This window comes from Schistocerca serialis, chromosome 1 (genome assembly GCF_023864345.2).
Source record: "Schistocerca serialis cubense isolate TAMUIC-IGC-003099 chromosome 1, iqSchSeri2.2, whole genome shotgun sequence".
Classification (NCBI taxonomy): domain Eukaryota; kingdom Metazoa; phylum Arthropoda; class Insecta; order Orthoptera; family Acrididae; genus Schistocerca; species Schistocerca serialis.
Genome location: NC_064638.1, coordinates 855215850 through 855230001, shown reverse-complemented (window position 1 = coordinate 855230001; position 14152 = coordinate 855215850). Strand labels below are relative to the sequence as shown.

At 36.8% G+C, this 14152-nt stretch overlaps 1 protein-coding gene across 5 annotated transcripts in view; it reads left to right on the top strand.

Moving 5' to 3' along the window:
* LOC126485413 (TOX high mobility group box family member 3-like) overlaps nucleotides 1-4186 on the top strand; it is a 489322-nt gene extending 485136 nt beyond the window's left edge. For all 5 annotated transcript variants that reach the window (XM_050108876.1, XM_050108870.1, XM_050108874.1 and 2 more), the window contains one exon: nucleotides 1321-4186. Coding sequence is in view for 4 of the 5 variants with exons in the window: in XM_050108870.1 (XP_049964827.1) it covers nucleotides 1321-1387 (67 nt within the window). In the remaining variant the exon portion in view is untranslated. The remainder of the gene's footprint in view (nucleotides 1-1320) is intronic.
* Nucleotides 4187-14152: the final 9966 nt, after the last annotated feature.

Here is a 14152-nt window from a genome sequence, read left to right as displayed (position 1 = left end):
CTGTGCCAGTGATGGCTCTGTGTTAGTTACAAGGAGGTCAGTTGAGGACCTGCAACCAACCTTGTCTGTGTGTTTGACACACTGGACCTCCACCTGGAGTTACAGTCTGGGATACGATTTCGTATGACCAGGGTGTTTTCCAACAAGATAATATTTGCCCAGATACTGCTGTTGTAACCCAACATGCTCTGCAGAGTGTCAACACGTTGCCTTGGCCTGCTTAATCACCATATCTGTCACTATTCAAGCACCTATGGGACATCACCGGACGACTACTCCAGCATTAGGCATAAACAGCATTAATTGTCCCTGTATTGACTGACCAAGTGCAGCAGGCATGGAACTCCATCCCACATATTGACATGTGTCACCTGTAAAACACAATGCATGCATGTTTGCATGCTTGCATTTAACGGTCGTGTGATTACACAGTTATTAATGTACCATCATTTCACATTTGCAATACCTTACTCGCATTTACATTAAACTGTGATCCTGCAATGTTAATCATCTAAATATTTACCTAGACAAATGTACTTCCAAAATTTTATTATTCTACATTAATTATTTTTTTGGGAGTTGTGATTTTTTTGTGTCAGTGTGTTTTTGAGATGAGTTGCACAACAGGTCCTTAAGATATTAAAGTAGAGTGATTCATTTGTCTATTTCAAAGAAAACAATCAATTTTTGACAATATAATGTAATTGTATGGGTAAAAGATCTACTCATCAAGCAGCAGCAGTTCATACACATACAAGAATGTTATAATTACGCAAGCTTTTGGAGCCAGTGGCTTCTTCTCTTGGCAGAAGTGTTGAAGGGGAAGGAAGAGGGGTGAAGAAAAAGTACTGAAGCGGTATAGGAAAAGGGGTAGGTTTTGGAAGAGTCAGCTAGAACCATGGGTCAGGGGAGACTTACCGGTTGAATCAGTCTTTCCTTCTCATCTCATCCAGTGCCCCTTAGCTGTGGTTCTGGGTGACTTTCCCAAAATCTAAAAATCTACCACATTTCCTAGACCTCTCCAGTTCTTTTCATTCACCCCTCTTCCTTCCCCTGTAACCCTTCTGCTGGAAGGAGGAGCCACTGGCTCTGAAAGCTTGCAAATTATAATCTTTTTTTATTTGTGTGTTCTGCCACCAGTTGGTGAGTAGATTTTTTATCTACCCAATAATATTATTTGTTAATTTCAGTAAGCTTGTCACCAGGAAGAAAGTTTTAATATTTGTATTGTAAAAATATGCCATATTAATTTTCCTACTAATACTTATTTGTATGAGGATCATTTTCAGCACACTAAATATATTTGTGTTCCCTTTTCAGGGATGTTTTCAGTTCATGGGTGGCATCCAATCAAAGCCAAACACAAAGTTTCTCTACAGTGAAATAGAGTGCTTTACTGTAAATGAGCTAATGCTTACCACAATATATGACAGTGAACATTGTGGAAGTCAGCAAAGTTGAATGAAGATCCAAAACTGTAACCACTCAAAGTATTACAGTCTCTTGACAATGTGGATATTCCTCTCAGCTGTGCAGTGTGGAGGAAGCATATACAGATGTTGTTTATTAAAAATATCGCCCTTGTTATACGGAAGATTACTTGTATGTGTATATGTATATAAATCTACTTGGTATACTTAAAGTGAAGTAATCTGGAACACTTGTGTTTCCATATTTGAATAGAGTACCTTATCAGCTGATAGTGTGACAGTTGACAGAAGGAAAAGGAAAGAAACTCTTCGGATTCTAGATTAGCACCATTAACTCCGAGGAAAGAGAGTATTATAATTTAAAATAAAAAAAGGTATATATCTTGAATAACTGTATACTTTAATTGACAGATGGTGCCAACTGTCATTTGTTGCATGTTTGAGCTCTTTTAAATGACTAGGAATTAAGAAAATATTCCCTTAAGTGTGGTAATATCCTGTAATGCCCTTCTGACATAAATAGTATATCCCTGCTCATAATGAATGTTGCTGTTACTTCCTGGAGTCTATATATTATTAATAATGATAATTATATAATTGAATATGACATAGAATAAATAGTATAGGAGTGACTGGTGAAACAAATCACCATGAAAACTGTTCCTTGATTAGTATGTGTTTTTCTCAGCCACATGCATCAAGTGATAATCATTACGACAACAATGGATGGCTTATTTTTATATTACACCAAAAGCAGTGAAATGAAACTTTTCAACTGCAGTGTAGCAAGTAAAATTATTTCCTTTTCCTCAGTAGCAACAGCATCTTGTACTTGAAAGTAACGCAAAAAGGTACATTTGTGTGGACACTTAATGTGGACAAAAGTTTACTGGGAGTAGTATGTATAATCATGTGGAATGAAACTATTTTGGTTGTAAAAAATGTGCAGGAATATAGCATCACTGTTGCAGATGTGGGAATGAATATAATTTATCTGACATTGGTGTCAACACATGCATATTTGTTATTGATGTACTTATTTATTATTTGGACGAAAGAAAAAGCGGATCAGGGATATAAAGCAGTTATTTCATGTTTGCATATCTGTACCAAATGAAAAAGTATAATTGTTGTAAGCTACAGGAAGAGATAAGTACAAAAGTCATCTAAAATATTAAAATGTGTCTTTGTATTTTTAAGCCACCAGAAAAAATATTTGTCAATTATTTTGTTCCTCAGTATTTTTATAATAGTTTTGTTTTTATATAGATAATTTAAAAGTAATGAAATGAAGAGTTCCAGAGTAACATACCATGATTTAATCAAAAGGTTTTGTTATTATGATGGTTTAGTTGATTGCTTTATCTTTCAGTGAAGTCATAGCATTGACACACTGTATAAATTTTAGTTACTTTTAGATGAAACCAGAACAGGAAACTGGCATCAGTGCTCAATGGTTATAACTGAAACTTATATTTGAAATAAATTGTGTTTCTAGGGGCAGTAACATCTCACAGACAAAATATTCTCAGATATCTGTGCAGAAGTGCTTAATCTGAAGCATATTCTTGTTTAGAAGTGAGACAGAGAGAATGAATAGACAGACTGATTGTTGAAGAAGTTGCAGGATGTAAAACCCAATGAGTGGAATAAATACCACATATTTGAAAAAAATATGCCATGAATATTTGAAGGACAATTTCAATTGCAATTAAGGCGTATTTGTGTCTCAGTGTGAAAAGTGTTGAAATACTACACACAGTTGGCTGAGAAAGAAGAGAACTTATATTCATACAAGTGATATGAATTAAAAAGGTTTTGATATATACTGTGATGTTTTTGTTACTAGCATGTATGTTTTCAAAGTGAACAGAAATACTTCACTGTGGCAACAAACATTTGGAGTTGATGCCCCACACTGTGTTAGCTGGAACACAAAGTTGCAATCATATAAGACTGGAAACTTTGTAAGAGTGAACAGAAACTGTTTCTCTTTCAATTCCGAGGTTTACTTCAGTTTTAATCTTTCATGTGATATTTGCTTTCCATCTTAGCAATATTGTTGACGTTTGTTTAAGACATTTTTACATCTGTTGTCACAAAATAAACATAAATTGTATATTATATTACAAAAAGTGTACAGAAAGTTGAGTTGCAAAAATTATAGTTGATAATTGGGCTTATTGACTGTGTCTCCTTTTTCTATGTTGTTTTAAGACCTGTTTTGTGATTTTTTTATATCTCTGAATAAATACACAGTTTGGGTTGCTCATGAAAGGCTCGATTGGATTGATGTGTACATGATTTATGTACCATTTAAATATGCATTATTTCTATATAGTGGTTCTCCTTTATTTTTAGTATTTATAAGTCCTTAATATTGTGCCTCAAAATTACAAGACTTGTGTTAAATGCTTTAAGTTTAGAGTTTACTCCTTCATTTAGTAAACTGTCCTACACATTTTTCCAAAGGATTTTTTAAATCCAGCAAATTTAGATCTAGTCTCATCATTGATTCCTTGCATCATGAACACTCATTTTAAGCGAGCCTTAATCATAGCTTGGTATATGTGAATATTAAATTCTGACTTCTGTAGACCAAATAGTGGACCTAATGAAGTTGAAAATTATTTTCTTTAACTAATGCAACTTTCACTGTAAAGGTCATGTATGTAGATGTGGTATCTTGCACACAGACCACTAGATGTAACTGTAAAATGCATTATAAATCATACAGAAATAAAAAATAAACAATCTATCTGTGGTTTTAAATAATGTATTACTTGTACTGACTGAAGTTGGCCTGTTGTCATTCATACACGTAGTGCCAGAAATAAATTTTGTTCCCTCATCTTTAGCTCACTTTTGCCATTACAGAACTAACACAGTGTGCCACTCCAATTATGCCAGCATTGTGTTGATGACAGGGATATTATTTCTGTACTCTTCTGTGCGAACAGCAAAATATTTGTGGGGTAAATCCCCCATCCCCACATGCCTGAATGAAAATTAATGTCCTGTATAATTCGGAGATCCTCAGCAGATTTTGGAATGAAAATACAGGCAGTGGCAAGATGAAGTTGAAAGCCAATGGATTATACACAGACAGCTCAATTGGAATATATAAGACATAAGCCCAAGTTAAAATTCCAGTATCATGAACAGTTATATCTCATTACAAATTTTTAATATTGTGAAAATTTTTATTAGGTTTAAATTCATCTTGTACTTTGGGATATCCAAGCTGGTACTTCTGTAGATAAATGAATTTGATTGAAAATTATATAGGTATGGAACATAATTTTGAGGTGTGTAATTCTGTATTTGCCCCTGCAAGTGACCAGATGTAGGTAATATAAGTGGAAGAAAAGTCACACTCAAGCTGCATATATTAGTCATTCATCACTAGGTAGCTTTCTCCAAACCTCTGATCAACAACAGTACATACTAGTAAAGTGTCGAATCCTGAGAACATGGAAACTCATTGTTACTTGCATTGTGCATGGTTACTCCAAACATATGCATCAGAAGATGTCAAATGAAACACATAATGAATGAATACTTCAAAAAATGCAGTTTTTACAGAATGTACATTTTTACACAGCAGTTGAATTCTCTCACAAGTTAATTTGATAGTGTTATGCATTAGAACATATATTGTATGAATTTAGAAGCATAGAAAAGAAAGTTTGTAGATGGCAAATAATATAACAATTCATTGATATTCCTCAGTCAGTTCTACTACTACTGTCTGCCTCAGAAGTATACAACAGTATAATCAAACAAATATGATTTACACTGCCTGAAGTGAATCAAACAAATATGATTTACACTGCCCAAAAATTTCAAAAATGGCTCAAATGGCTCTGAGCACTATGGGACTTAACATCTGAGGTCATCAGTCCCCTAGACTTAGAACTACTTAAACCTAACTAATCTAAGGACATCACACACATCCATGCCTGAGGCAAGATTCAAACAAAAAAATTGCAAAGGGTACTAAAAGGTGTCATTTTATTTCATTCACTCATGGTACCATCAATTAGAAGAAAGTTCAGGGATCTGAATTAGGTCAAAGCTATAGCACAATCAAATCACATAAACTTAATCTTTATAATGAATTAACAATAATGCTTAATCCTATTCGCATATATGCCAGCTGAATTTAAATGAAACAAATTTTGAAGGTAGCTGCTATTTTGATAAAAATAAAGCTGCTATCTTCTCATAATGAATAATAGTTGCTGTTTGCCTTGTGTTAGCAGCTTAAAATATTTGATTAAGTTGGGATTTTTCCAAGAAAATGGTCGTCCACATCTCAGATGATCAAGTCTTGGTTTATATATGTTACTAGTTGCCACAAACTTTGTTAACATTTACTTGCCATGTAGATAACATAAATTTTCAATCCATGAATCTACGTATTCATACAATTTGTAGAAAAAGTGCTTAATAAGATTTTTAATTTTCTTTTGAACAGGTAGGTATTTCCAATTTCTTGTTTTACGTTAGATAGAGTTTGTTTAATATCTTTGTATCAGTGTACATAACTCCACTCTGAAGCCTAGACAAGAAGGCAAAGTTTACACAACAGTTATTTTTGTGTCTTATGTTTTGATTGTGAAGATCAGAGTTAAGTGGTCAATGTGTTGGAAAGTGAGTCAAAGAATTCAAAGATCCTTAAAAAGGCTTATGTAATATATGCCATTATCTATTTTATATAATTTTTTATGGCTTGCTTCTGGTGAATAAATGCTATTTACTTCAAGTCCTACTTCTCCAAAAAAATACTTCAGTAAGGCAACAGTAGGTGAAGATATACTAAGAAGGTGAAGGATGTGGGAGAAACAAAAGGATAGGAAAGGGAAGAAACTCATACTATTAGCTACATTGGGACTTTCTGCAGTGTCAGCAGTGCAGAATGAAAATGTATGCCAGACTGGGATGCTTACTAGGTAGTTGCATTAACCACTGTGCCACCCATACACACCATTTATCGAAGCTACATAGACTATTTCAATACGCCCGTCATCTGACCCACATTCTCACCTATCTGCAGTCCCTGTCCATGTCCTCCATTCTCACTACTCTGAGATCCCCACAGGAGGTCGAATGTGATTGTGCGTTCATACTGAGGGTGGATTCATAGACTATTGAGGTGACTGAGTTATATGAATGTGTGGTGTCTGTTCTTTCAGAGATGTCCAAAAGAACAGACACCATGCATTCATATAATATACTAAATAAGTCAATACACTTAACGCTTTGGCATTGGCGGTTTCTGCCTCAAACCACCAGTTTATTAATGTCATTTTGAAGTACCAGTGTGTTTTATGTGAAACACTGAAAGACAGAGATATTTAGCAGTACACTGGATACTTCTACAAATGTAGTAGATTGTAGCAGTCACATACATCATTCAAGGCAACGGTCAATGTGGAGTTTTTGCTATGTGATTGTGATTTTTTCATATTTACATATTTTTTAGTGGTTTTGACAGAATGTACTTTTATAAATTTTGAAATTAGATACAAATTTATTAAATTAGGTTCATTTCTGCTTGTTATTTACAACTCTAATTTGTTTTAGGCATATTAATGCGTGGAAGTTTCAAGATGTGGGACTAAGTGTAGGGAAAATGTGAAATTGCTTTCAAACACACCATATGAAATGTCAGGTAGTTAAAAAGTGTATATACTAGTGGTTCCTAAGTGAAACCACCTCCTTAAAAAAATTTATTGTTTACTCGTTGCCAGTTTCTTCTTGTATTTGTTGCATACTATGGTGATAGGACTTAATTTTAAAATTGTATATTTTCTCATATTGTTGGGACTGAAAGGATTAACTTCGCATCAGAGCAATGAGGATGCTTGTAAGGACAAAAATGCTGACAAACTGAGTTTCTTTATTGGTTTACTGAAACTATTTTAACTTTTTATACAATCTGACCCTAAGAAACTTTTTGCAGTTTCATTTAGTGTGTGTCTATTAATGACTATTTTTGGAGCTATGGGGCATTTGCTTCTTTGAAATTGGATAGTATGAGCCCACATCTGTCATTGTATTGCAGCAATATTTTTTCAATTTACTCGTAGATGATACTGAATGAAAAGTACCTATACCACCGGTGAACACAGTGGTGCTATAAACACTTGCTTATCAGGAAAATTTGCAGTGGCAATTTCTAGGCAGTGACTCCAAGTGAGTGTTAAAGGCAGAAGGAATCTATTGTTGTGCATCACTCATGCTTACTCATTTAGATAGCTACAGCAGGCTGTTCCAGCTGGACAGCCTGTACATTTTTGCATGCACGTTGATGCCGTGGGCAAACGGAATTTGCTTATGGTCTGTCATGGTTATGCATGTAACAATATTGATTACTGAGGAGACTAAACTTAAACAATATTTTGTTGCTAAACACAGGTCATTACAAACTAAGGCAAAAAATATTTCACTACATTAATGAAATACAACATTTATTTATATTTAGAGCTCATGAAATACTTGTGTCAGAGCCCAAGCTGCTCTCAGTAATAATGAATTTGTGACACGTATATGTATATTTAAATTCTTTTTGAGGTGGAAGAAAGTGGTTCACACAAAAATTGATGCAAACATTCAGGCAGTTACACCTGCATTTCTCTGTATCTTGAAAACTGTTTGTGGGTGTCATTACATGAATACCTACAATAAATTCAGTCACTGGTAACTTGGATTTTCAAAAGTGTACTTTGTAGTTAAACTGACAACAATGTGTTGAATACTTTTATTTTTCTGTGTTATGCAGGACTTGAAACTTACACTATGGCATAGCTGGTAAATCATGAAAGATAAATATGGAGGCAATTCCTGTAATGGAGGAGATGCAAGGAATGACAGGCTTCCTGCAAAGAGTTTCCATTCTAACAGATGAATTTAATCTGCAAAGATCATTTCCTTTTAGTGACGTATTTAGGGTACTCAACACATTGACTACCAGGAGGCCGACGTTGGCACAGCAGAGCCACCTGCTTTGTCCGCCACCAGCCACATGGCAGTTAATGTGTTGGGTGACTCATTGTATCAATCACAAAGGCCAAGTTTACTATATACTCATCATCCTGTAATGTATCTACCTCTGGTAGCTGAGTGGTCAGTGCAACAGAATGTTATACCTACCAGCTCAGGTTCAATTCCTGGCTGGGCCAAAGATTTTCTCCACTCAGGGACTGGGTGTTGTGTTGTTCTTATCATCATCATTTCATCCCAATCAACAAGCAAGTTGATGAAGAGGCATCAACTCGAAATACTTGCACCAGGCGAACAGTCTACCCAACGGGTGGCCCTAGCCACACGGTGTTTCCATTATCGCATAATGTTAACAGTTGCTCTATTTTCATTTCCATAAAAAATGTAATTCGGCCCCCTGTTGGGGGAACTGAAGTTTAAATGTCAGACACAAGTAACTTAATTTTCACAGAGCATCTATATAACAGAGATTATATAACATGTCATTGACAATTGATAGGTATAATGCAAAGTGGAAGCATCGTTTCAGTGATTCTACATGTCCTCATCCAGATCTACATCCAGAGGTATGTAGAGCTGGACATGTCTAGTGATGTGCATCCATCCACACTCACAAGGATGGCCATGTGTGAGATTCTGTCTCTGCCTTCTTTCAGCTCCTGTACTCTTGTCCTCTTTCACAGGTGCCGTGGAAGAACTTTTTGCAGGAGTACATCATCACCAACTTGGATGCTCTGTTTGCCCATTTAACTTGGTAAACATTATGCAAGAGCTTCAGGTACTCCTTACTCCAACACTTCCAGAAATAATCTGCTCCTTTTTGACAGAATTTAAACTTTCATCAAGTCTGCTGCAGTCAATGGCTCAGGCCCTGTAAGTCACTCCCCCATGAGGAAGTCTGCTAAAATGAGTACTTTGTCCTCAATTTGAGAAATGGGCCTTAAGTTCAGGGGGACTTCAATATTTACAAGTACAGTTTGTAGTTGTTCTTCATCTATATAGGGTGTTACAAAAAGGTACGGCCAAACTTTCAGAAAACATTCCTCACACACAAAGAAAGAAAATATGTTATGTGGACATGTGCCCGGAAACGCATACTTTCCATGTTAGAGCTCATTTTATTACTTCTCTTCAAATCACATTAATCATGGAATGGAAACACACAGCAACAAAACGTACCAGCGTGACTTCAAACACTTTGTTACAGGAAATGTTCAAAATGTCCTCTGTTAGTGAGGATACATGCATCCACCCTCTGTCGCATGGAATCCCTGATGCACTGATGCAGCCCTGGAGAATGGCGTATTGTATCATAGCCATCTGCAATATGAGCACGAAGAGTCTCTACATTTGGTACCGGGGTTGCGTAGACAAGAGCTTTCAAATGCCCCCATAAATGAAAGTCAAGAGGGTTGAGGTCAGGAGAGTGTGGAGGCCATGGAATTGGTCCACCTCTACCAATCCATCGGTCACCGAATCTGTTGTTGAGAAGCGTACAAACACTTCGAATGAAATGTGCAGGAGCTCCATCGTGCATGAACCACATGTTGTGTCGTACTTGTAAAGGCACATGTTCTAGCAGCACAGATAGAGTATCCCGTATGAAATCATGATAACGTGCTCCATTGAGCGAAACTAAAATGAGCTCTAACATGGAAATTAAGCGTTTCCGGACACATGTCCACATAACATCTTTTCTTTATTTGTGTGTGAGGAATGTTTCCTAAAAGTTTGGCCGTACCTTTTTGTAACACCCTGTATAGTCAAGCATCTGAGTACTTTACTGAGACGTACTTTCATTGAGCTACCCATTCTCTCTTAGGATCCTCCACACCAAGCAGCACACAGCTATAAATTTCCAAGTTATGCCTTGTTGAACAAAGTATTGGTCAGTTTTATCAGCAAATACTGTTGACCACAGTTCCATTATTTCTTTGTTGGCTGTGTGAAACATGTGAGTGTTGTCACTGTAATTGGTGTGTGGAACGCTGTGCCAACCAGTAAATCTTTGTAGTGCCAATAAGGATCAATCCATTGAGCACTGCAGACTAGCTCTAGGTGGATGGTTCTAATCACAGCATTTAGTGCTGGTATTTCCTACTTTGACATGTAACAGGTTACATGGAAGGATCTGTGTGGTCTTACACAGTCGGCTGGCAGTGGAGCTTCTTCAGCAGTGAAACCACATACTATTTTACATGGGAGGCAGCAATCAATAATTTCCTTTATCATGCAGAGGGCACATAATACCCAAAAGAAGGTGTGAAGCTCTGAAAATACAAGTCTAATTCCACGTGAATGTGTGTATGCACGATTAAAATCCTTGTGAAATTATGGTTTCCATCTAGAATAACAGGTGCCATTCTTCTGTGGTTAACTTAGCATTTTGTAAATGAAAACTGAGATGTAAAAAATTTTAATCTAAAAATGAGTTGGGACACTATTTTTGATCCTGTGGGTAGTGGCGTGTTCTTCTTCAGAGCTTGGATTTCTTGAAAAACAATGTTGTTGTGTAATCTTAATCTGATAGAATCAAGCTGTTGTGATTACTTCTGTAGTAAATTCTCCATGAAAGTTCACCTTGTCAATCAGAACTCTTTTAAATTGAAAAATGAGGGCTGTGACTCTTAGTAGTTTCCAGTAAGAACTAAATCTGTCATCATCTTTTAATGGCTGCGGCATTTCAGCAAAGAGAAATCCTGGTGAATGTTTTTGGTTCCTGGCAAAACAGGCTTGTGCAAAATGTTGATCTGACCAGAGACTGTGTTTTTACAATAGGCAAGTTGCACCATGCCACCACATGTCCATTGTAAGGAAGGTCTGAGGCATGGTTCCTCTAGAAAGTTGATCTGCAGGATTGTCTTATCTGGACAATGCTTCTACTGGGATGGCGAGATATAATTTTAAATTTCCATTATTCTGTTGCACACAAAGTTTTTCCAAGTGTTAGGATTACCTTTTATCCCAGCAAGCATCAACATGGAGTCTGCCCAAAGAGCTGCCATACTCACATTCGAGTTGGTAGTCTTGGAGTAGTAACGGTAGAATTCTTGTTCCTATTAGTGCTGCCAACAAATCCAGTCATGGCAATGTAACCTACTTTATAGATGCTAGTCTGCTAGGATCATAGAAACTAGCAAATGCTTGGAGTAAGCTTCTTTCGGTGGCCACGGTCTGAGATATGGTATCGATAACTTGCTGTTGATCTGTAAAAAACATGTTGTCTACTGTGTTCCAGTGAACTTGCAACACATGCGAAGTTTCTGTGTTGTCCTTTCAGATTCGATAATGAAACTACATGCAGAGAGTTTGTTGCCTACTTCAGCATAAGCAATTTAAGTTGACTCATGAGAGTGGTCAGCTCGTAGTGAGAGTGTGATGTAGTGAATGAAGACTCAAATGCATTGATAGTGGATATTTTCAATGATTTACAGTGTTAAGTTATCAATCAATGATCTGCTGATAAAACTAGATTGGCTGCCACCATCTAGAATGCAACAAACAAGTCTACTTACTCCGATAGGCCCTATTACAGACATTTGGGCCGACTAAAGGCAGGAGTGACTGACAAAGTACAATGTTATGAATTTATACAGACTGACTTACGATTACCTTTCTTCAAAAAGAGACATAATGCTTTCCCTTTCTTCCTGCAGTTTCTGCTGCATGACCTTGGTTAAGACAAATGAAGCACCTATTACTGGATCTCAAAATCTTGAGGTGGTCATGAACATTCTTTACTGCCTTGTAATCTTGTGGCCAGCATCCATGCTGCTCGCAAAATACACAGCAGGCTTCTTACTATATTGACTTATGCCTGTATGTCCTAGCTTAGAGTGAACATTGACGTCTACCGTAAACAGTACAATGCTAGTTAATCTGTGAGTGCCCCTCGATTGCTTTGTGCCATCAGTGTCCCATCTACCTCTTCCAACAAGAATTTCATTAATTTCAGAATGTTGCCCTTTTGGTATGGATTATCCAGTGCTGACATGTCCATTGGTAAAGTATTTTAGGAACTAAGACTTGACCATAAGATTCTATGTTGCACCGATAGTGCCCGGAAGTGCTTGTTACATTCAATAAATGTTAAGTTGACAGCTGCTGGGGAGTCAGATGTTACATGCAGGGCAGCTTCCCAGAAGAGAGTCCAATGCTCGAGGTAACTGGATAATGGCTTTAGCTTAATCTGTGGTTCTCATACACTGTTACAAGACTGTATAGAAACCCCCCAAAAACCATATTGAAGGCAATGATGTCTGAAATTCTTCCATCAGTATTGGGTTTCACCTTCAGGATCGCTCATTTTGCCAAGTCTGTACATTCTTCACGCACTGCTACATTGGCTTCACACATTAAGTCATCGAATAAGTCTTGAACAGTGTTATCCAAGGTTCTCAGATTAGCTAAAGCCTCTTGCAGGTGGCAGCTAACATGTTCTGCCTCTCTTACGTGGAGTCATTTAACACATTTAGTGGCTGACAAAGTGAGTTACGTTGGAACACTACTTTCCTTGTCTGTTAGCTAGGTGAGACAGTCTGCTGTTTCAATATTTGTTGCCATGTCTGTGTCAATACACTCCAAGCTTCAGTATTTACCATCTCACCAGGGATTCATTACACTTGCTAAAAAACCAATTTTCCTCCTACATTCTACTCAACTATTACTACAACTACTTGTATACAGGCAGTAACATAGTACATTTCAGCAATGAATACAAATAAAAAGAAATGCCCCAATGAATGACTTAGCTGGAGGCACGTTTGCGCATAGCCATGTAGTTGTTCAGAATTTGAACATACTCACTCAATGTGCCTTTAACATCCCCACTATTCTGAAACTTCCCATCCACGTCGCTGCCTCCTGAGTTTCAGCACCAGTAAATGTTGGCCAACAATTTGGAAAGTGAATTTTAAATACCAAACACAACTAACTTTAGTTGCACGGAACATCTATATGGCAAAGATTACAGAAAATGTCATTTACAATTCATGGATGTAACGCAATGTGGAAATGTTGTTTTGGCAATTCTCCCCCCCCCCCCCCCCCCAAAAAAAAAAAAAAAAAAAAAAAAAAAAAAAAAAGAAAAAGAAGAAGAAGTAGTAGTAGTAGTTAAGAAATTGGTCTCTACTAAGCTCTCACATTACACAATGTAAATATCTTTCTTAGATTTACAGGGCACAAATATCATCTCCATTCTTAACGGCTTTCTAACAAACTGTATTACTTGAATTTTTGACAGCTGTTATAACTTTGTGGTGAAACACTTTTTACTCCACAGCATTTGCATTGTGTAAAATATATGTAAAAATATTTAACTGCTACACAAAAACACGGTTACACCACTGGCTTCAATTCTCCTAATCACATCATCACAATGGTTCAAAAGCAAATTTCCTGTGCCATCGGAACAAATCTCAGAAAGCTACAATATTACGGTTTGGATTATACATCACCTATCTTCCCTACCACACCTGTGCCTTCCTGAAGACCTACTGTGAACTGAAGCCCGCACTAACATATTATTCTTATATGCCAAGAACCGTTTCATCACACTCCTGGACAGACCTCTTCCCGCTCAATTTGCTGTACATTTATACCCAGGTAAAGTGCTATAAAACCTATCCATAATACTATCCTCACACTATGTGCTTCACATACTCACTGTTAAGATCTACCCTATTAAATGACAATGACCTCCTGAATATGAATCA